At 43.0% G+C, this 23,880-nt stretch overlaps 1 protein-coding gene across 1 annotated transcript in view; it reads right to left on the bottom strand.

The window, feature by feature from the left end:
- LOC310800787 (ATP-binding cassette sub-family A member 2-like) overlaps positions 1-23,880 on the bottom strand; it is a gene marked incomplete at both ends in the record, with an annotated part of 116,230 nt that overhangs the window by 58,000 nt on the left and 34,350 nt on the right. Inside the window, 12 exons of the mRNA XM_083664710.1 lie at positions 1,217-1,332; positions 2,882-3,056; positions 4,218-4,269; positions 4,841-4,952; positions 5,036-5,141; positions 7,790-8,003; positions 12,004-12,329; positions 13,625-13,727; positions 14,503-14,724; positions 16,973-17,257; positions 17,504-17,624; positions 18,488-18,687. Coding sequence (XP_083520836.1) covers positions 1,217-1,332; positions 2,882-3,056; positions 4,218-4,269; positions 4,841-4,952; positions 5,036-5,141; positions 7,790-8,003; positions 12,004-12,329; positions 13,625-13,727; positions 14,503-14,724; positions 16,973-17,257; positions 17,504-17,624; positions 18,488-18,687 — 2,032 coding nt within the window. The remainder of the gene's footprint in view (positions 1-1,216; positions 1,333-2,881; positions 3,057-4,217; positions 4,270-4,840; positions 4,953-5,035; positions 5,142-7,789; positions 8,004-12,003; positions 12,330-13,624; positions 13,728-14,502; positions 14,725-16,972; positions 17,258-17,503; positions 17,625-18,487; positions 18,688-23,880) is intronic.

Here is a 23,880-nt window from a genome sequence, read left to right as displayed (position 1 = left end):
TCTTTAGCTTAACCATATGAAACATTTTACTGTGGCATGAAAACCTCTAAACTCGCTTCACTTTTGGTTTTCACCTTCTGCGCAAATTCAAACTCCAACAGTCAAAAAACATGGCGGCGAGAAATACTATCGGTATCATAATTTCTTTCCACTGTATTAGAAGTAACGTACTGTTGCTCAGCCAAAGAGGAAGGAGGAATATTCTGTTGATTGTTTTATTCATGGGAACTGGAAGACTCAATCACATTAGACATGTTCAGAATGGTTCACTCATTCACTCACTCACTATTCCACATGTAGTGTTTAGTGAACTATGGGGAACGATCAAAAATTAATAAATCATACTCTTCCGCGTAATAAAATAGTCCCTCCTGGCTTCCTGCACAACCGACCCAGTTGCTGGACGTAATGTCAGCTAGACAGGCTTGTTGACAAACAGCTAACCTTAGCTAGCTAACTTTGGCTAATGCTTGTGCTAATGTTAGGTACGAGGCTAGGTGGCTTTTTTCTGGAGATAACGTGTCCGTTAAGCACTGCTCAATCCACTCGTCCATAGATAAGCCACCCCGGAGGTCGAAGCTAACCTTAAATGTTTCTATTTCGATAGGCAGCTAGCGAATGTTGTTATCGCCATTAGCTAGCTTGCGGCTAGCTAGTTCAGCTGTTGCATACTGATGACGTCACTAGCAGGAGATGACAGTAAACACTAGCGCAAGGCACTCTGGGTATTATGGTGACACAGGTTGGCTTAGGAGCTCCCGTTTGCGAGGATAGCAGGCTAGCTAGCTACCATTTGTTTTCTCAGAGGCGGAGTGTTTTTCGGGGATGCGGCTCTAGCTGTGGTATACGATAAATATACCACAGCTGTGAACCAATCAGATTGTTTGATTTGAGAGAGCCGCTTTATAATTGCTGTTCACTAGAAATTGCAATGCATTGTGGGCATTTTATAGTGGACTATATAGTGAATGAAATTAACAGTTGAGAATTCGGACACTTGTAAAAAATGGCAAACAGGGCCACTATTTCTGTAATAGGGAATGGTATCAAACAGGGCTTTTGGATCAAAGGTCTGACTGTGTAAACTGCTTAACTTGATTAAGGCTTAATGAGATGGGCAATAACCAGGTTACTCTGTCCATGACAACATAGCCATTGCGAGTTAGCATCCACTAAATGGCTCAAATGTAAAATGTACAAACATAAGATGACTCACCCGTAGAGGAGGAAGAGGGAGAGGACTGCGGGGAAGTTTGTGGGGGAGGTGCAGGCCGGCAGGTCGAACACGAATAGAATGAGGACACAACACGTGGCGGGTACCAGGTAGTTCAGCTGGGGAGAGACCAGACGAGAGCGAGCACTCAGACTTGGAGAAACACTCAATTTTACTCATTATATCTCTTTCCCATTCAAAAATCGGGATAAGTCAATTGCCTCGCCTGTGCGTTTCTATGTCATGTAGTGTTTAGTCTAGAGCTGCCGAAAATAATCGATTCAGAGATGCATCGCGGTGCTTAATAGGACGATTCTGAATCGATTAACAAATATCAAAAATCGATTATTTAATTTTTTTTTTCTTTTTCTTTTTTTTTAATAATCAAATAAAATAGAATGTAAGTACATGCAGTTGTTTATTTTAATTATGGATCATAATACAATGCAATTCCAAATGCACTTTTATTGGAAAAGTAGCCACACTGAGAAAAAAGAAAGTGAGAAAAAATAAATCATGTATTGCGGAAAAAGTGATGCATCGATTTAAGATGCATCGCGATGCATCGGAGATGCATCGAATAATCGAATCGAATCGAATCGTAGACTTGTATAATCGAATCGTATCGAATCGTGAGATCAGTGAAGATGCACAGCTCTAGTTTAGTCCACGCTCATCTTCTGGAGTAAGGTGAAGGAATAGTTTCGTAGGCCTAATGTGGCCTGTGAGCATATTGTGTTCACTGTGATGACTGTTTCTATTTTGTGTAAATGTTTGTATTTTCGGATGTAATTTGATTGTGACTATGATGGAAGACTTTAGGACAGGATTTTGAAATACCATGTGTATTGGTGTTTAATGTATACTATGATTGTCATGGGTTTTTTTGCTACAGTTTTTAGATGGCTATGTTTTGTGTTACTGTTTGTCCTGTTTTTAAAACATCAGGGACCATGTTGGAAATAAGTGTTTACCGGTACTTTACACTTTTACATGCTATCCCTTTTATCTTTTATTGTCTCTATATCCATGAATAAAGTCAACCAATCAATCAATCAATGCCAAGAAGCCAAAGCCCTTCATTTTCTCCCTGAAATTTCCTTAATTACATAAACATAAATTATCGACTAAAAAATATCAGCTTTAATACTGTAAAGTAAGGTTAGCATTATGGGTTTGTAAGGTTTTACAAGGTTATTAATGAGTTATCGATGTTGTTGTCTCCTTAAATTAAATTATAAAGTAGGTTTTACATTAAATGATAAAGTAATGATGAGTCAAAAATGAAGTTGTGTTAAGTCGTGTTTAAGGTGGTTTTGATGTCTCCTGGTAAAAAGATGTGTTAACATCTGGTAACATGTCTCCTCCATTAATAACTCCGGGAAGTATTTTTAAGGGGATTTTGCATAAATTAAGAGGTGGATTAATGTAAATGTAAGGTTATTTTAAGCGATTAGTAGTTGTGTGGGATATCATCTCAGCTACCTCGATGTGAATCAAAAATGAATCAGTGGATGGCTTTGGGAAATTGGTTTAGGATAATTCAAATACAATCTGATATTTAGAGGGGATGACAAGAAACCTGCCATCTTCTCACAACACACACACACACACACACACACACACACACACACACACACACACGTCCACATGAACGTCCTCCCTCACCATGTCCCACATGTAGTTAGCCAGCCAGTAGATCACGGGGTCACAGCCGCTGACAAACTGCAGGTGTTTGGCCTTGGTGGATTTCTCTGCAACCAGGAACACCACAAAGCTGGCTGGCACAAAGGACATGGCCACAATGATGAAGATAGCAATGACCACATCTGTCCCCTGGAGCCTGGATGTAGAGGAGCAGAGGAGATTGTGCTAATTAAAAAAGAGACTTGATTCTCACACTTCTTAAATGATTTAAACCCTGATGTAGTTTGATAGTGTTCAGCTATAGAGGAGTGATGTAGTTTGATAGTGTTCAGCTATATAGGAGTGATGTAGTTTGATAGTGTTCAGCTATAGAGGAGTGATGTAGTTTGATAGTGTTCAGCTATAGAGGAGTGATGTAGTTTGATAGTGTTCAGCTATAGAGGAGTGATGTAGTTTGATAGTGTTCACCTAGAGAGGAGTGATGTAGTTTGATAGTGTTCAGCTATAGAGGAGTGATGTAGTTTGATAGTGTTCAGCTAGAGAGGAGTGATGTAGTTTGATAGTGTTCACCTAGAGAGGAGTGATGTAGTTTGATAGTGTTCAGCTATAGAGGAGTGATGTAGTTTGATAGTGTTCAGCTATAGAGGAGTGATGTAGTTTGATAGTGTTCAGCTATAGAGGAGTGATGTAGTTTGATAGTGTTTAGGCATAAAGGAGTGATGTAGTTTGATAGTGTTCAGCTATAGAGGAGTGATGTAGTTTGATAGTGTTCAGCTATAGAGGAGTGATGTAGTTTGATAGTGTTTAGGTATAAAGGAGTGATGTAGTTTGATAGTGTTCAGCTAGAGAGGAGTGATGTAGTTTGATAGTGTTCACCTAGAGAGGAGTGATGTAGTTTGATAGTGTTCAGCTAGAGAGGAGTGATGTAGTTTGATAGTGTTCAGCTAGAGAGGAGTGATGTAGTTTGATAGTGTTCAGCTATAGAGGAGTGATGTAGTTTGATAGTGTTTAGGTATAAAGGAGTGATGTAGTTTGATAGTGTTCAGCTAGAGAGGAGTGATGTAGTTTGATAGTGTTCAGCTAGAGAGGAGTGATGTAGTTTGATAGTGTTCAGCTATAGAGGAGTAGTGTAGTTTGATAGTGTTTAGGCATAAAGGAGTGATGTAGTTTGATAGTGTACAACCATAGAGGAGTGAAGTAGTTTGATAATGTAAAACCATAGAGGAGTGAAGTGTTTCCACCCTGAGTACCTGAGCTGAATTTTGCCTTGATGACCATGACGCCGTAGCAATAGTGCCGAGGTAAAAACCACCAAAGAAGAAAAAGAGAATAAAGTAAATGGTGCTGAGCAACTTACAGGTAGTCCAAAGAAAGGCTGGCGCTGGTCCGATTCATTGGGTGGTTTGTCCCTGCAAAACACAAATGTGCACACGCATGCACGCGCGCACACACACACACACACACACACACACACACACACACACACACACAGACACACACACCTTTGTTTATGTCCATGTAATCAACAAACCAAAAACGCTCCCAAAAAACCAAGCGACGATTGTTTCCAACTTGTTATTCCAATGGGAAAGTTATTCCCAGTACTCAGCAGCCAGGCTGTATCTTATATTAGTAGCAGGCCTCTCTTGAGAATGAGACCCTGTGTCTCAATGAGATCGACCTGTTTTGGCTGAGACCCTCCCCGACTCCGCCCTCATCCAGCAGCTTTCCCCTACTGACCTGGTCAACAGGCTAACACCCTACCATCCTTCAAAAAAGACTTGCAATCTTTTTCTTCTTTTTATCTCTCCCATCTATTTTATTCCTATTATTCATTTTCATGAAAGTTGTTTCTTATCCTGTGAATGTAAAGCGTCTTTAAGCACTGTGAAAATCAATATTTAAATAGAATCCATTATTATGATTATGATTATGATTGTTATTAATATCAAATAAAGGTTAAATTAAATACAAAATTACCGTATGCAGCAGGGTTGCCCTTGGATGCGGGCAGGTTGGCACGAAGGATAGCATTGTTGAGGACATTGAGATAGGTCGGCATGCTGTGGTAGCCTTTATTGTTATACAACACCTGGACACAAGGGGGAGTTCTGTCAGCAGTCGCTCTTCTTTGTGTAGTAATCCTCCTAGTCCATTGCAGACTGATTGTCTTACCTGAGCTGATCTGCGAACTGCTATCTTGCGAACCATGGGAGGTGTCTTCCTCCCAAAGGATGCTGGGATTGATTTCTGGATGTTCCCCACTGTTATACCGCCATACCTATTGACAAGAATGACAATCATCTCTACCTCTAAAATGAGAAAATAATGAATGAATGAAATAAGAACTAAGTCGATGCCAATGTGGGAAGAACATGAACGTGAAACTCTCCAAGTTGTCATAGTATGGTTTTCATGAATGCGCATACAGATGGTTATTAAAGTCGAGCTGAACCCAAAAATGACTTTTATTTTCTTTTAGTTGAAATACCTGGGTATGCAGTGCACCTATTTAATAATGTATGCAAAGAAAATCACAACAATCTAATTTCTTTAGTTTTTCACACTTTTTCACATCAAAAGTTCATTTTTCAAGATTTCATTGATAACAGTAATGTACAGTTTGCTGACGTCACCTAGTACTATCAAATTTCTACCCCATTTCAACCAATCATATCACGACATGCAGCTGTCAATCAAATCTTCATTTCAGGATAATTTTCTCTTCCAAATGAAGTAGAAAATGGCGCCTAGTGCCTGTCATCTGGCAGAATTCCTATCCCATAAACTAACTACTAACTTGGCCAAGAAACATGAACAAAAAACAAAAACTATAATCTCTAAGAATGCAAAGAAATGTAACTGGCTCGTTAAAACGCGCATTCCAGGGATATCGTATTTACAGCAGCGATAATGGCGCGCGCATCGGAGAGCTTGGTTGTCAGGGGTCGCACTTCGGAGATTCCAGGCCGACGGGCTGCACTCTCCGCTCGGCAACACGAAGGCAGCTGGCTGCCTGCGGCTCGCTGAGCTCCACTCAGCCACCAACCTCGCGTCACCAGGGTCTTCCCGAGGGGAGCGCCACAACACACTAAATCCCACTCGATTTGGAGGCGGAACACGCCAGGATTGGCCAAAGCCCAATCAAGTCCCCAGAATTGTCAAATAAAATAATCGACATGATACTATGACCCGCCTCTCAATCTGTCATCTTAGACAAACTATGTTTTCAGTCTGAAACGGACTCATATGCACGTGACGAACGGGTTCAGTTCGACTTTAAACTATATTGAAAACAGAGAGCAATATGTCTGTGTCTGAGTCTTCAGGAAGATCTACAATAATGTGTGGGGTTCCCCAAGGAAGGATCAATACTTGGGGCTTTGCTTTTTTTTATTTACATTAATGACCTTGCTGCTGCATCTGCTAAATGTATACTGCCTTTACTTTTTGCTGATGATACCATTTTAATTCTAACTTTGATTCTCTAATTTCAGAAGCAAACAAGGGAATGGGAAAAAATGCCAAATGGTTTGGTATCATCGGAAAAATATCTAGTTTGGTAAATCATTCATGTTGATTAACCCTTTATTACAGTTTAATTACCCATATCTATTGTATGGAAATATCATATGGGCAAGTACATACAGTATAATTATCTCCAGTCTTCACAGAATTCACATCATACAAAAAAAATGTTAGGTTGGCTACATCTTCGAACAGATTTGAACCATCAGCTGCACTTAAAAAAAAAATCTAAATCAACACATTCCAGGTATGCACTTTTGTCTATAAATATATATATATACCGTAAATTCCGCACTATAAGCCGCACCGGAGTATAAGCCGCACCTGCAAAATTGCCTGTTTGTTACATATATAAGCCACACCGGACTATAAGCCGCGGGTGTTTTAATGTTTTTTTTTTTTTTTTTTTTTATTGTGTTTTAATGTTTAATTACCATATGTAAGGGTTCATGCACAGAGGGGATTGTCGGGAAAGAGATGGCTGTTTGAGGAAGCTCCCATTTATTAACATTTCAACAAAACAACATAACACAACACCACCTGTGTTTTTTTTACAGTGCACACAGTGTCCGCGGTGTGGTGAAAAGAGGGCAAGAGAGGAAATTAAAACAGAAGTGGATTTATAGTTAGAAAGAGTGCTAAAAAAGAGAGATTTTTTTTTTTTTTTTTTTTTTTTTGGAAAAAATTGATAGATAAGCCGCACCGGACTATAAGCCGCAGGGGCCAAAAAAGGCCAAAAAACGGGGAAAAAGCCGCGGCTTATAGTCCGGAATTTACGGTACTCACCTGTCTCTCCCTGCACCATGTACAGTGGGTTATACTTTCTAACATAATAATTAATATTCACATAATTCTAACATACATAATACAAGACATTCAGATCACCCCCCATATTGTCTCACTACCAATAACCAATTTTCAATACGCTACAGAGCCGCCATATTACGGAACACATACTGTATATCAATATTGCCAATCATCTCTCAACTCATTTAAATCCAAACTTACGACCTCTCTGATGAGTCACGCATGGCCCCCCTCATACATGACACATACACCTCACATTATCCTGTCACTTATTTTGATTGCTTTTTGTGTTTTTCCTTTTCTGTTCTTTTTTTACTGTTGATTTTCTTTTCTTTGTCTTATTTGTTTTCTTGTTTCCTTCTTGTTTCTGTTGTATTGTATGCTTTGCACACCTGGATTGTATTGTATTGTTATTATTTTGGTTTTCTGAGGGTAGAGACCCTGCACATTATTTTCCTGTTTGCCTTTTTTTTTTCCGTTTCACTTTTTATTGTGTGGAAATAAATAAAACTAAAAACAAAATTACAAAAGTGTCTCTGCACCAATGTCACGGGAGACAAGTGGTGCGTAGTGATTAAAGTGACACGGTCCTACCTGTGCAGGCGCACTCTGTCCGACGTGAAGAGAAGATACTCGGAGACATTACGGCCCGTGATGTCCACCAGGATGTCCCCCGTCACCACCTTCATGAGGGGGGGCCGGCCGCCCACCCCGCTGGGGCAGGAGAAGCCCGTCCCCTGCATGGAGCAGGTACAGCGCACTGGCTCGTGGATGGACAGGGGGAGTGTCGGAGGAGACGTCACCGGCTCTGACCAGAAACAGAGCAGGTACGAGGAGTTATAGTTGCCTCTGACTCAAAATGAACAACATTATTTGTAGATTTTTACAAAATATGAGGTTGTGTGATTGTATGGGGGTTTATGCATGCCTGGCACAAATAGTAGCTGCCAATAATTCTAAGTAAAGTAAAGGTAAAGTCCCACAATGTGTGAAATTTGTTCTCCGCATTTGACCCATCCCCTGGCGTGCACCGCGCTCGGGAATCATATGGTGATCTAACCCTCCAATTCCAACCCTTAGATGCTGAGTGCCAAGCAGGGAGGCAAATGGGTCCCATTTTTATAGTCTTTGGTATGACTCGGCCAGGGATCAAACTCACGACCTCCCAGTCACAGGGCGGACACTCAGACCACAAGGCCACTGAGCTGGTCAATTCTAACAATCCATGCATTGTCTGGGAAGTTTACTAATCAAAGAAAACAACTAAATAGAGCTTCAAATACTTTCCTGTAATTGTGTACTCATTTCACTCAATATCATATGTGTCTTATGTGGCAGCAAGGAGTTGGCACTAGTTTTACAACTCGAATCAAGCTCAAAGTCTTGACATCTTCCTCTATATTGAGCTGGTCGACCATTCAAATCTGAACAGAGACCGGCAACCGCTTTTGAGATGAGGAACAACTACAAATACCGTTGGACAGTGGTGGCGCAACGGTTAAGAGAAGCGAGCTTGTGACGGGAAGGTCGTCGGTTCAAAACCCGGGACCGGCAGGATAAATTTGGGTGAGGAAAGTGAAAAGGCAGCGCTTGCCCCTCCCTCATTACCACCACTGAGCTGCCCTTGAGCAAGGCCCTTAACCCCAACCGCTCCAGTGGAGCTGATCAGTGGCCAGCAGATCAGACTGTGGTTGTACTGGTCAGCTTCCAGGTATGAATGTGTGTGTGAATGTGAACAGGGCGCTCCTGAAAAAGAGAGCAATGCTCTCAGTGAGACTCCCCCTGTATAAATAAAGGTTAAATTAAACAAAACAAAACAAGAAGTGTGGATAGAAAAAACATTCCGCCTCCATGTTCGATGTGGCTGTGTGTTGTAGTAGTGCGAGAATTCGGCAATTGGGCGGCACTAGACCCTGGGGTAGTGTGTGTTCCCCAAATCCAAGGAGTCGTCAAGTCCAAATCCAACTGATCGTTAAGTGTGTGTTCCCCAAATCCAACTGATCGTTAAGTGTGTTCCCCAAATCCAACTGATCGTTAAGTGTGTGTTCCCCAAATGCAACTGATCGTTAAGTGTGTTCCCCAAATCCAACTGATCGTTAAGTGTGTGTTCCCCAAATCCAACTGATCGTTAAGTGTGTGTTCCCCAAATCCAACTGATCGTTAAGTGTGTGTCCCCCAAATCCAACTGATCATCAAGTGTGTGTTCCCCAAATCCAACTGATCGTCAAGGTTCACTTTATTTGTCTCCCGTGGGAGCAATTAGTCTTGGAGTAAAATATTAAAATGCAGTACATTAAGTACATTAAAAAACACTGTATATGGTGACACGTGAAAAAACTTAGCAAGTTGAGATAGTCACAGTCATTTACACTCCTCACCTTTCGCATCATACAATAGTGCAGTGCAAAATACATGGTTATAGTGTAATAGATTACAAAGTGTGTCTCACATTACATTACCTGCAAGCAAACAAGCATGTTAAACTATACATGCAAGTAAGCAGGCAGATATTAGAGCATGTGAAGCTATCTCAGAGCCTCCTGTCTTTCTGTCTGACCTCTAGGGGGAGCCCATTGATCAGTTTAACTGATAGAGGGACAAATTAATGCTTGTATCTATTGTGGTTACATAAAGGCAAGCGCGTCATTTTGTGTAGGGTCGGTGGGGTCCGGACCCTACCAACATTTCAGGGTGTCCAATTGTCCCTACCAACTTTTAAGCAACCTTATTTGCATTATCTTTGGAGTGCAGTTATATAGGTCATTTAGATTGTCTTCCCATATTTTGCAAGGATAGAATTGACCCGACCATTATTGAGTGAAATTAGTTTGCAATATGTTCAAAGTTACATTTACCCCTGTTTTTCACAACGGAATGGGCCAGTCCACTTTTTTTCCCAAAACTCCTGTTTGATTGGCTCATTTGGCTGATGACCAAACAAACGCCCACCCACACACAGTTTTCCGGGTTATAGAAATCACGCGCAGCAGACAGACCCTCCTGTTAGCGACAAATCTGGAGACTTTTTCTGACATGGGATTAACATTACCAGCAAGCAGCAGTGACGCAGCAGTGCAGCAGTGCAAGCAGCAGCAACCAGGTAAGTCCCGCTAGCATCGATGCTAATTTAGCAAAGTACAGCGCGCAGCTGAAGCACATGGCTATAATATGGACGTTAACGTCCATATTAAGTAGCCATGTGCTTGCGCGATGACAACAGTGTATTGGCGATGTCAAATGGTGACAATTGACATCTGACTGAAGATCGTGCAACTCTTAGGAGGAAGAAATGTAGGATGTATGATGTGTGGGATTCAGTGGCAATTTTTTCTTTCCAAACCGGCTGTTTGTGAAAGAACATGATTAGATGGCTAAACCTCCAGTTTGTGTTTGTTAGTTACAATTATGCTGACAGGAGAGCTGAGCAGGTGGTGACATGAAAGTTATTGAGAAAAGGAGAAGATACTGAATAATGACATCACAACAGTATAATCCTAATGTTGATTTAAAATGAGATATTCGTCTAAATATGGCTAAAAAAGGGATCATGTCTATGTTCCCCGGGTTCTATGTTCCCCGGGTTCTATATTCCCCGTTTTTCACTAACCCTAAACCTAACCTCCCCCAGACCCTAACCCAAAACCTAACCTCTCCCACCCCCCACGCCTAAACCTAACCTCCCCCAGACCCTAACCCAAAACCTAACCTCTCCCAGGGAACATAGCGGGGAACATAGGACCCTATTTGGGAAAAGCGGGGAACATAGGACCCGGGGAACATAGGGATGACCCCCTGATAGAGAATAAAATTCTATACATCCGCTAAATGTGATTATTTATAACAGCTTATCTACCAAATGAATTGAAGCCATGAGTCTAGGAAGATTTATCATAAAAGTATATTTAATACCATACATTCTCTGCAATATGTATATTGACAGAGGGCATGAATCTCAATGTACACATGTCTGATCGATGTACAGAGTCAAATATTCAGCAAATGGCCGACAGTCATTATGCTTTATACTGTAAAGGAAGAGGAGGAGGAAAAGGCCGAGAGGAGGGGGTGATGACTTGACTTGGAGCCTACAGGGCTGCCTGTCTGTATCAGTTTGTTATGGGACTTGATGCACTGTCCAAGGTTTCAGCAACTGGAGCAGTCCCTGCTATTCTATATGGGTGTCAAATGTGTGTCAAATGGCATGGAACTTATAGCATAATTAGGCCTATAGCTTATTGATTAATGTGTCAGATGTCATGTTAACTTATATTTTTCTCCAACACCCCCTAAAAAAGGTAAAACAAAAACCTCAAATTTTTTTCGGCGGGGCGCCACCGAAACACCCTCCCCTCATGCCGTCCTCGACCCTACCAACTTTGACACCAAAACGACGCCCTTGCATAAAGGGACCCTGTATCTCCTACCAGAGTTCATCAGCACATACTCAGGGGTTCAACACATGATGGGAGGAGTCAGACAAAATCTTGTTAGCCTGTTGAGTGGTGGACTGCTCAAATATGTCTTGCAGGGTGAGGGGTGCGGGCAGTCCCATGATGATCTTCCCTGCAGTTTTGACCAGGCTAAAGATTTGAGCTTTGGACTTGACTGTGAGGTTTCCAAACCAGCTGGTGATGCCATAACGTAAAACGGACTCGGAAAAAATCGAGATAATATTGCTGCAGACACCAAAAACTCAAATCACAAACCCAAATCTAAGTGGTCATGCCCCGGTTCCCGTAAAGAAATGATTTGTCCCAGGCCTGGTTATGTATCATATTTTGGTGTCATTTGCTATTAGATGCACTTACGATGGATGGTGGTAGGAGGGGCAGCGGTGTAGTTCCACAGTCCGTCCTCGAAGCGGGGGTCCGGGTCGTCCGAGGGGGCGGGCGAGGGAGGAGGGGGTACGAAGTTGGAGAGTGGAACCCCCTGGGTGAAGGAGTCCAGACACATGGAGTCAAAGTAGCGGGCAGCCAGGGTCTTGGAGTTGTTGGCGCTGGGGTTGAGGGTCTGGGCCAGCTGGTCCAGGGTGCTGTTGAAGGGCGTTTTGAGCACGCAGGTGGCGCCGACGCCCGAGGGTAGACGCAGGGTGTTGATGATCTTCTGAGGGCTGGCGTCTGGGGACAGCTTACACCTGAGAGGGAGGGGGGGGGGGGGGGGTAGATACGCTCCACTTGATGAGGAGTTCTATTTCAAAATGTTATATATCATATTTTTTAAGAAGAAAAAAAAGGTTTATTTTTTCTGAAAATAGAGGATTTAGTCTGTCAAAGTGTCATCATACTGAACAAAAGCATTGCCTACTACACCTAGAAAAAAAAACATAGTATTTTGAGAATTAATTCTATAAGAGTAGGTGTTCTTCACATAAATTATTAAATATTTTTTTTATCATATCAAAATAACACACAAGATAACATACTAACATGTCTTATAAGCGAACAGCCTGGCCCTGGACGCGGGGCCGAGCAGGCCTGACAGAGAGGGACCAATAGTCAAGAAAGCCGGCAACGTAGTGGGCCTCCATCGCCTTCATTACGAAGCCGGGTCACTTTGCTTGCTCAGCTGAACGTCGCGGTGGTGTGTGAGATGTGTGCCCCGAGACGACGTTGCCAAATGAATAATAACACACTTGATTTGTGTAGCACTTTTCCACAACAGAGCTTACAAAGTGCTTGTATAATAGTAGTAGACACATGCAAACGCAACCGTAACCATATCTTTTTTCTGGGGGGTATGGTGGTGCAGTGGTAAGCGCTGTCGCCTCACAGCTCGAAAGTCCTGGGTTCGATTCCCACCTGGGACGCTGTGAACGCTGAAGGAATGCGTGCCCGTCCGCATGTCCTCGAGTGCCCACCGCCCGGGTGGGGTCGTCAAAAGGGCCTTTCTGTGTGGAGTTTGCATGTTCTCCCCGTGCCTCCCGGGGGTTTCCTTCATATAGGAACCCCCTTCACCAAAAACATGCAATATCCTGGTTGCTAATGTGGTTCCTCCTCTGGTCGTTAAGGGCGCCTGTTCAGAGGGGAACTGGTTGGAATAGCGTGAACCTCCCACGTGCTCCCATGTCCTACCGGTGAAGCTTCCTCTGTCAGGTGAAAAGAAGCGGCTGGCTAACTGCCCATGTCTCGGAGGAAGCATGGAGCCAGTTTCGGCTCTCCCCAGATCGGCAGAGGGTGGAGTAGCAACCAGGATAAATAAATTAAATTAGCACTAATGGGGGATAAAAATGGGATAAAAAATCGGGGGCGGGGGGAAAAAACAAACAAAAAAACAATTATCTTTTTTCCCACGGGGTCACCCCCCAACCCCCCATGACTTACATATATCCTCATCTCCCTCGTGCTGCACTATGATCCCTCAGTTTGTACGAGTAATTATTGTGAAAATGGTCAAAAACAAAACAAATGCTCTTCCTGGAATGTGTCTGACCTGTACTGGGGTCTGTCTTCGTTGGCGTAGGGGATGAAGTTGCCTCTTGGTTGGGTGTAGTTGTGGTACTGAGACGGGGACAAGATCAGGGGCGGTAAGTCTCCTGCAAGACAGAAGAAATAGCTCGTTCATCTACAGTACCAGTGCTGCCTTTTTTGCATGTTATTTTCAAATGCAAAGTACCATTATGTATCAGTATCTGCCTAACAATGCAGAGAGCTTAGCATGGTTTTAGTGCGGTTCAACAAGTGGCAATAGAGAGAGTAGTAAAACAGACATTCAAAAATAGGAACATGTGGTGGATGATTACTATAAAGTAGCCTGGTAAACCAACCATAACTCACATTTCATTTGGTTCTGCGGGACCGTCTGGCCTCAAGCCCTGGGAGGGCTTTAAGCAGAAACTGCAAAGTGGGAGAGCCAATCAGCGACTGCGCTCAGTGCCCTGTGATTGACAGCGCAAGTTGGCCAATCAAGAACGCCACTAGCACTGCACTAACAAATCAATAATGGCCGCCTCCTTGCCTGATCGCCTCGAGGAGTAATGTCAATGTTCGTCTAGTTTAAACAGCCATAAAGTGCAGTTATTGCAGAAATAGACTCAATAACAAGTACAGGAGTATCGCCGCAACTATATAAAATATGCTTTTGCCGTTCTCCCGAGTGGATTTGGGTTTGACTGGATCCAACGCTGATTGGCTGAAGGAGTTGTCTGTCAAGGCAAGTACACCCGCCCCAACCTCCACCCACTGCAAAACACTGGGTGTAGGCTTCAGGCCAGACGGGAACGAAGAACGAAATGAAATGTGAGTTCACGTGAGCGGCTTGTTTACCAGGCTATAAAGTGTGTAATAACTAGAAGTCATCTATGGTCTCACCGATGGAAGGGACAGACAGAGTCACGGTCATGGCCACGCAGACAAAGAAGGCAGGTAGCAGGATCTGAGAGAAGAGGCCCTTGGTATTCCTCTTGGCACAGTGGAAGCGCTTGACGATGAGGCCGTGAAACTGGCGAAGCTTTAACCACCAGCCGTCCAGCTTGAAGCTGCCCTGCCCCTCCAGGACCTCCGGCTGTGGGGAGGAGGGGTTCTCTGCGTCGCCTGGAGGTGAAGGAGATGTCAGATGTGGGGGGAACAGGAAAATAGCAGATTGGATGTATCTAATAAGTTGTTACAATGCATGTCTGCACAACATCTAGACGTCAAGTCTGTACAGTACATACAGTACTGTATGTATGGCGTTCTGCACATTTCGCTCATTGCTAATCTGTATATATAGCACATATATCTTCATTTTTACATTTATTTTAATGCTGTATGATATTTCATATATATATTTTTTTTCATATTGCACATATTCTCCATTGATTTATTGCTATATGCTATATGATGTTTTTCACACCTTGCATACACGCTGTTAATTCATACATTACATTTCATTCATCTAGGGCAGGGGTAAGCAACTATTTTTCATTGGGGGCCACATGAGAAACCCAGATTGTCGCTGGGGGCCAAACAAATATTGTCATACAGTAACCCATGGATGGGCAACTTTGATGAGAGGGCCACAAAAAAGATTTCCTCGCTACCAGATTTTGCTGAGGGCCGAACGGCGCCGGCGCGAAAAATTTGGGGCATTTGAAGCCAGGTTTAGAGAAATAACTAATTTTAAATGAACAGTTGTGATGTTATTATTCAGTCTTAACCACCAATATTTGATCCTTTTCTCACTCACTCCTATGTCACCACCTGCTCTCCCTGCAGTGCTTGAAATTAACTTTTTTGACCACCAATATGGCTGCTAGATTTTAAAGTTACCAGCCAATTAGAATTTCCACTAGCCGAAATGTTTTTCTTGAAATAAACCAGAATATGAGTGGGTTAATTTAAGTAGAGCCCGACCGATATTATCGGCCGATATTGGCGATTATCGATATATCGGTATCGGTAAAAAAAAAAAAATTATCGGCCGTATATATATATATATATATATATATATATATATATATATATATATATATATATATAAGTTATAGACAGCATGGACAGCATGTTGTGTATATTTGATATTTTTTCTTAACTATTTGTTCTATTGTGTTTTTGTATTTCTAGTTATTTATAATTATTAAATTCCCAGTTAAGTTTACTGTTTCATTGCATTGAGATTATTAATAAGCTGTAAAATATCCTGCCTACATCACATATTTCAATTCATGTCAACTCAATCATATCTTTGTCAAGTGTTTGATATTTGAGGGTTGCTGATGTGGTGCCTCCTCTGGTCGTTAAGGGCGCCTGTTCGGAGGGAGGGGAACTCGTTGGAATATCGTGATCCTCCCACGTGCTATGTCCTACTGGTGAAGCTTCCCCTGTCAGGTGAAAAGAAGCGGCTGGCTAACTGCCCATGTGGAAGCATGGAGCCAGTTTTCGGCTCTCCCCAGATCGGCAGAGGGTGGAGCAGCAACCAGGATAAATAAATAAAAAATTAGCACTAATGGGGGATTAGCACTAATTGGGGATAAACATTTGATGATAAAAACAAAAATAAAATAAAATAAAAATATCGGCCGATATTATCGGTATCGGTAATTTTTTATTCCCTAAAATCGGTATCGGTATCGGTTTCAAAAATCCCATATCGGTCGGGCTCTAAATTTAAGCATAAGTATCAGTAAGTGGCCCGGGATTCTCAAAGCCTGTGTTGAGGGTCACACGAACAAAAATGCACTCTTGAAGCTAAACAAATCCAAAACCAACAAGTTCATTATTTAAATTTCTACTTCAATGTAGAACGGTCATTTCTTACACATGAGATTACTTTTAGCCTTTTAGTCATAAAGAGTATTGAAAGATATTCCATATTCCAGACTGAAATGCTATAACAGAAGTGGAGTATTGGCCAGAATGACATGAACATTTTGGACATTTATTCAGCGGGTATTCAGGTGCACTGTAAAAATACAAATGTATCTTTTTTTTGCAATTCCATCGCGGGCCACATGTGTGATCTAGGGACTAGATGACTAGATTCTAGTCATACTTAATTATTCTGCTGTCTATTCTGGTGTTGTCAAAATTCCAGATGGTTTCTGTTTCCTCATTTGCTCCATTCTTATTTTATTTGGTCTGTACATTACTCTACTCCAAATTTCCCCACAGGGATAATTAACATTTGGTCTAATCTCATCGATCTTAAATTTCAGAATACTTTTACGATCGTGTCATTGCATCACGTCTTACTGTAACCGTATTATCTGAGACAATCTCCACTGTGCCACCCTCAAATCTCTGGGTGGCAGCTGTCATAACGCTCACAGAGCGTCTGACGCAGCACATCTCCTTCTCTCACCCCTCAGGCTGGCCGAGTCGGATTCTTGGCCGTTGTCGAAGAGTGGACAGTACTCTCCGTAGAAGTCGGCGTAGAGCCCCCCCTCGTCTCCCCTCACCGAGCCGATGGACGAGGACGACTTCAGCGACGCCTGGCTGTGGCTCAGCCTGGAGCACATCATCAGGTTGCTCAGCACCACCTCCGGCCTCTCGCTCTGGGCCGAGGGTCCGGTGCCCCCCTGAGGCGCCCCCAGGCCCCCCGCGCTCGGCTTCCCCACCGAGCTGCCCCCCGGGGAGTCCTTCATGTCTGCCAAAGGGAGCAGGAAGGAAGGAGAGGACATTAGCATTTTAACGCGGCGCAAAATAACAAACTGGCAAAAGTCTCAAGTCAGCACTTTAACTCGAGATGATGCACATCTTGCAGAAATCTGTTCTCGTTGAGAAAGTCATAACTAATTGATGAAGCCCGCCGAAAACTTTGTGGAGGTGTTGAGCTGTGAGAGACAGCGTGTGTGTGTGTGTGTGTGTGTGTGTGGGGAAGGGGGGGTCTCACCGGCATCGCTGTTCTCCAGCGACTGGTCCTCCTCAGAGACTTTGAGGAAGACCTCCTCCAGGGTGGTGTCCATCACCCCGAAGCTGGTCAGCGCCAGGCTGTCCAAGCTCTGCTCTAAAGCCTGCGGGGGCAGATACAACAGAAGTGACCACCACTATATATCAATCATTTCACAAAGGCCTCAAGCTACACTCTCCAAACCGCTTTTTCAGATATTGAACCAATGTATTTCTTGGCTGTATGGGTGAAATATGTTCACTGTGCATTCTCCGTTGCCTGTTGCTCCTCTGTCTTTCTTCAGGTTGTATGGGTCAGGGGGCTCGGCATCTTCACGTGATGTGTCCAAGAGGATGTCCATGAGGTCCTAGTTGAGCTACCATGTTTGAAACGTCTGTGGTAGTAACCTTTATAGACTATAGCTGATGAACTGCAAGTTACTGCTTCTGCTGTCATTAGTGGTATTGTAACATTGGTTTTTCCCCCCTTTCTCATTTCTCTACCATTCAAATTGCTTGGGGGAAGATTCATCACAAGTTCCCCAATTTCCTGATAAGGTCAATCATAATCCTTTGTGGAAGATGTTAGCATAGCATGTCAGCATAGCAGGCCTTGCTAAGTGTATGCTAGCAGTAACATTAGTTAAGTAGTGATTTGTTCCTGATTTTCTTTTTCTTTTTCATTGCAAATTTTTTGTTATAATATACCATATATAAATAGTCTAAATCCATACTTAAGGGCTATTAACCAGTTTGAACAGCAGGACTACATAAATATGTATGTTTATCCAACATACTGTATAGGCAAATCTTCTCATAATGTGCACCATCCCAGATTCTGGACAAATCAATCAGTCAGTTTTCCATGAAGATACAGGATATTGAGAGTGGCCCACAGACTCTCGCTATGTTGTTCTGCATGTCATGTTAAATGATATCTCTACTAGCGTCTTTGCCGATCATCTTAATATCGTTGTGTACTACGGACCTGGAAGAGCCTCTCGAAGCAGCCCTTCTTCACGGCCTCGGAGGGCAGCACATAGGACAGCTCGGTGTTGGAGTCGGACACCAGCAGGCAGGACGCTACGAACTGGCGGATGAACTGCGTGACCCGAGCCTCGGAGCAAGGCGACAGCGACGAGGATGGAGACAGAGACGAGGGAGGCTGCTGCGGCTGGCCGGCCTGCTCTGGAGGACGAGGAAAACAAAGCAAGGTGGATGAGCGGAGGAGGGAAGGAGAGGAGAGAGGCTGAGAGAGGAGAGAAGAACGAGACAGGGGAGCGGAGGAGGGAAGGAGAGGAGAGAGGCTGAGAGAGGAGAGAAGAACGAGACAGGGGAGCGGAGGAGGGAAGGAGAGGAGAGAGGCTGAGAGAGGAGAGAAGAACGAGACAGGGGAGCGGAGGAGGGAAGGAGAGGAGAGAGGCTGAGAGAGGAGAGAAGAACGAGACAGGGGAGCGGAGGAGGGAAGGAGAGGAGAGAGGCTGAGAGAGGAGAGAAGAACGAGGCAGGGGAGCTGGAGACTTCATGAAGGAAAGGAAGGTCATATTGGTCAAACTTACCTTATTAAATACACCTCCTAAGCCGGCAACACGTTGGCGGTTGAACACCGAACTTTTGAAGAATGCAGACTACTGTAAATTTGCCAGACTTGAAATAGATAAATTCCTATCAGAAAATGTCGGTTCTGTAGACGACCCGCGCATCCTCTGGTATGCTTTGAAGGGATGTATTAGAAACACCACAATATCTTTTGCCTCTCATCTCAGCAGGATTAAACTTAATAAAATTCAAGAATTGGAATCAACATTAGTCGAGCAGGAGCGGCAGCAGCAAATATCATTTTGTGAAACCAGAAATCTAAATATTCAAGTAACACGTATAGAACTCGACTCCCTCCTCAGAAGGAGAGCTGAATTTCTTATTCACAAAACTAGAAGAAATTATTACTTTAATGGGCCCAGGCCGAGTGAGTCATCTCCTTGCTCAGAGACTGAGACATGACAACAGACACACTATTATTTCTACTATTGTCTCTAGCCATTCAAATAACCCTATCACCAATCCTATAAATAATGAATTTCGTAATTTTTACTCTAGTCTGTATTCTTCAGAAGTGACTCTAGATCACGATAAATGTGAAACCTTTCTCAATAATGTGAACTTACCATCCCTAACTCAGGAGACATCTGAACAGCTACAAGTTCCTATTTCTCTTGAGGAACTTAAGTTAGCTACGCAGGCCATGAAAAAGGGCAAATCACCTGGCTGGGATGGCATTCCGCCAGAATTCTATCTTGCCTTTTGGGATTGCCTGGGTCACCCCATGTTACAGATGATCACCACTTCTATAGAACAGGGCTCTTTTAATAGGGATGCCAACTCTGCCATTTTGACTGTGCATTTAAAACCTAAGAAAGACCCCTCCCTTTGCAGCAGCTACAGACCTCTTTCAATCTTGAATGCAGAAATCAAGATATATGCAAAGGTGTTAGCCATGAGACTTCAAAAACATATGACCAAACTTATACATCACGATCAAACCGGCTTCATTAAAACTAGACAAGCTGCAGATAATATACGTAGACTTTTACATGTGATACATTTCACACAAGACACTCCTTCCCCTTGTGCAGTCCTCTCACTGGACGCCAAGCAGGCATTTGATCATTTAGAATGGGAGTACTTATGGATGACTCTAGATAAATTTGGCTTGGGCACTAACTTCATTAGCATGATTAAAGTTCTCTATGCTAATCCTTCAGCTATGATTATCACAGGCAATATTTTCTCTTCTCCTTTCTCTATCTTCAAAGGGTCCCGTCAAGGCTGCGTACTTTCCTCATCATTATTTGCGCTTTCACTCGAACCTTTAGCTCTAGCAATAAAACACCCTATGATCTCACCCATCACATTCTGTAAGACTACACATCACATTTCTTTATTTGCCGATGATATTTTATTATACATAGACCATGCCACTACCTCCATACCATATGTTCTAAATATCTTCAAAGAATTTAGTGCCCTCTCAGGTTTTGAAATTAACTGGTCTAAGTCCTCCCTACTCCCACTTAACTCATCTCTTTGCCCTTCCACTTTACCTCCTCACATCCCAGTAGTAAAATCCTTTAAATACCTTGGGATAGAAATTTTCCCCTCTCTCTACATAACCACAACTAAAAATGACCAAGGTATTTTAAATAGAGTGGAAGCCGACTTAGAAAAACGAACTCTTCTCCCACTTTCTCCGCAAGCCCACATTTCAGTTAATAAATGGACATTTTAATTCATTTCTTCTCCAATATGATACCCCTCTCACCTCCTAAAAACTACTGGGATAAGATTCATGCTCTCATTACAAGATTTATCTGGCGAGGGAAGCGCCCACGAATTAAATTGACTACTTTACAACGTGACAGACAGGATGGAGGACTTGCGTGCCCAACCTAAAGATGTATTTTTGGTCATATGTATTACGCCCATTATCAGTCTGGTTAGACCCCAACATTTCAATCTCATGGCGAACAATAGAGGAAAAAATAGCTTCTCCACACCGTTTACAAGACCTAATCTACTCTAATTTACCTCTTAACACGTTCACTGCCAATGACGAGTTGACTCGTCAAAAAAAATCCAACGGTTGACTGCCAATGACGAGTTGAGTCGTCAAAAAAAAAAAAAAAAAAAAATTGACGGTGGGACGTGGATCAACGCCCCCCACGTCTCCTATAAAAATATTGGAGCCACCGAACGTGTACAACCCATTCCACCGACCCACTAAGTGGCGACAGTGCTCTCCAGACTAGAAAAAGCCGAGCCAAAACTGCAGGGGAACGCGCGAGGAAACCATTCTCATACTGTAAAATGGATTGGCGAAAACGCTTTCGCTTTCGCGCATTATCGCGCTGGGAGCTGGCGGTGGAGGATTGCAAATTTGCATAATAGATTATGCGTGCAACACACTTTGAAACACGGCAGAAAGCCCACAATCGCACGCAGCTTCATTGCAGCTGAGCTCACAACCGAAACGACTCATGCAGACTCGCCCAAAGAGCAGCCGCCAGCAGCCAGGCAGCACAGACAGGCAGAGCCTCGCTTGTGACAAACGCTGCAAAGCCACCAGAGACACACCCATGGAGGGAGGAGTTTGAAGGAGAGGGGGGTTTCCTGCTGCTATGGAGGAAATTACTGTTCAAAACTATTGTTTAGATGTCTGACGTCTTACGCCAAAAATAAATGGTTAAAGTGACTGTTCTATCGAATTTCACAAAAAGCCATTTATCTCAGAATAAATTTTCAGACGCTGAAACCATGCTGTATTCTACTGCTAATGCCTACATAACTACTAACTCTACAAACTAACTCTTTTAGACAGAGAAAGCACACATTCTATTAGTTCTTTTGAGATCATTTGTGTTCACAAAATCTTAGCAGAAAATAATCCTCAGCTCTTGAAAGATGAGCCAGAATCCTCAAAAAAAAACCTTGGCAGAACCTACCTACAGTATTGAAAAAACGGCTGGCAGTGAATGTGTTAAACGCTACAAATCAATGGGCCCCATAATGTCTTTTCTTTTATCCACTTGGCATAAGGTAGAGAAAGCCACCCATTCTCATGTAAAATGGCATGAAAATAGTCCTATTTTTCATAACTCTGCTTTACTTTCTGGAGGTGTCTCGTTTACTTTTCCTCAGTGGAGTAGTAGGCATCCATGTATTGGCTGATGTCTGTAGTGATGAGGGTCTCAGATCATTTAACGATCTTCGAGTAACTTATGATTTACCCGGCTTTTCGTTCTTTTTATATCTGCAACTCAGATCTTCCATGCGTGCATATGGCGTCCCCTGGACCAGTCCCTTACGATCACATAATCTTCATACTATATTTAATATAGGTGTACACACTACTGGTTTGGTATCCAGACTGTATAACTTGTTACTGACTTCCTCTTCTGGTCATCTTGCTGTCCAAAAAGTGTGGGAGAGAGACCTGGGTCTCAATGAAGGAGAGGTGAACTGGTCCACCGTATGGGACAATATAGACAGCACGTCCAAAAATCCAAACCATAAACTAATTCACTTTAATTTCGTACATAGACTTTATCTCACACCAAGAAAACGCAACCTCATGAAAATCATCTCCACCCCTGTCTGCCAAATGTGTAATCTCAACCTTGTCGGATCATTCATCCATATGTTCTGGGAGTGTCCTGGAGTTGTAATATTCTGGCAAAAGATTTCCTCCACATTATCGGATCTGTTGGACATGCCTGTCCCCTGCTGTCCTAAACTATTCATTTTGAATGACACATCACCTTTTGCTTTACCGTTTTATAAATCTCAGGTATTATTTACAGGTCTAACAGCTGCCAAGAAAATGCTCGCTCTAAGATGGAGTCCTCCACACATTCTCAACCATAAATCATGGATTATGTCCTTCCTGAACATTGTGCATATGGAACTATCAATAGCTCGAATGCACGGAGCTTGTGAAAAAACTTTATTAACATGGACCTCTACAGCAACTAAAGTCAAACAGACAGCTGTTGACCTGATCATTTTTGTTTAAATACTCATTTTCTTTACTTTCTTTGTTGAATGTTAACAGTGTTCTCTGTTTCTTCTAAAACCAATGTGGGGTGGGTGGGGTGGGTCCGGATCGCCACAGGGGTGGGAAAGGGAGGGGGGGGGGGGGGGGTTGTTTTTGTGTTTTTGTATTTTTGTCTTTATTCCTATTCTCCCTGATCCCTCCGGGGACATCTCAAAATGTACTTGACATTGTACTGTTTTATGTAACAAAATCATGAATAAAAAAATTGATAACAAAAAAAAATAAGTGCAACTGTGAAGTGCCTGGTTTGCCATGCACAATGTTCTGTGCATGTTTCAGGGTAGGATGCACAATACCCAAATAGGCTTAACTACACCATCAGACCATCAGCAGCCAAATCTGCCCTTCACACCTCCCAGTGTGTATCATCTACTCTGAATCTCTACATGCCAATTAGGGATGCAGCGGTATACCGTTTGAAGGTATACCGCGGTTTGAAAACGTCACGGTATCAAAACCACTAAGATTTGCCGTCATACCTTCCCCACGGTATCAGCTGTTTCCCCAAAACAAAGTGCCCAGGTCTCTTGCAGAGTGCAGCTTACGTGGCCTCTCCCCCTTGCTGCATGCCTACCTAGACTAGATCACAGTAGAGAGGAGCCGCAAGGACCCCCCTGAACTTTCCCCCATCTAAAAAGACGACGTCGGCTGTATGGTAATATTTTGTCTATTTTTGTCCAAGGTTATCATACCGTCAAAAACTCACACCGTTGCATCCCTACCTGCCAATAGGGCAGGCGAGGCCATGCAGCAGCCGAGCCGTGGGCGAG

The sequence above is a fragment of the Poromitra crassiceps genome, assembly GCF_964638095.1.
Source record: "Poromitra crassiceps genome assembly, contig: HAP1_SCAFFOLD_72, whole genome shotgun sequence".
Lineage (NCBI taxonomy): Eukaryota > Metazoa > Chordata > Actinopteri > Beryciformes > Melamphaidae > Poromitra > Poromitra crassiceps.
Note: the sequence above shows the minus strand (reverse complement) of the source record. Positions and strands in the feature narration are given on the sequence as shown.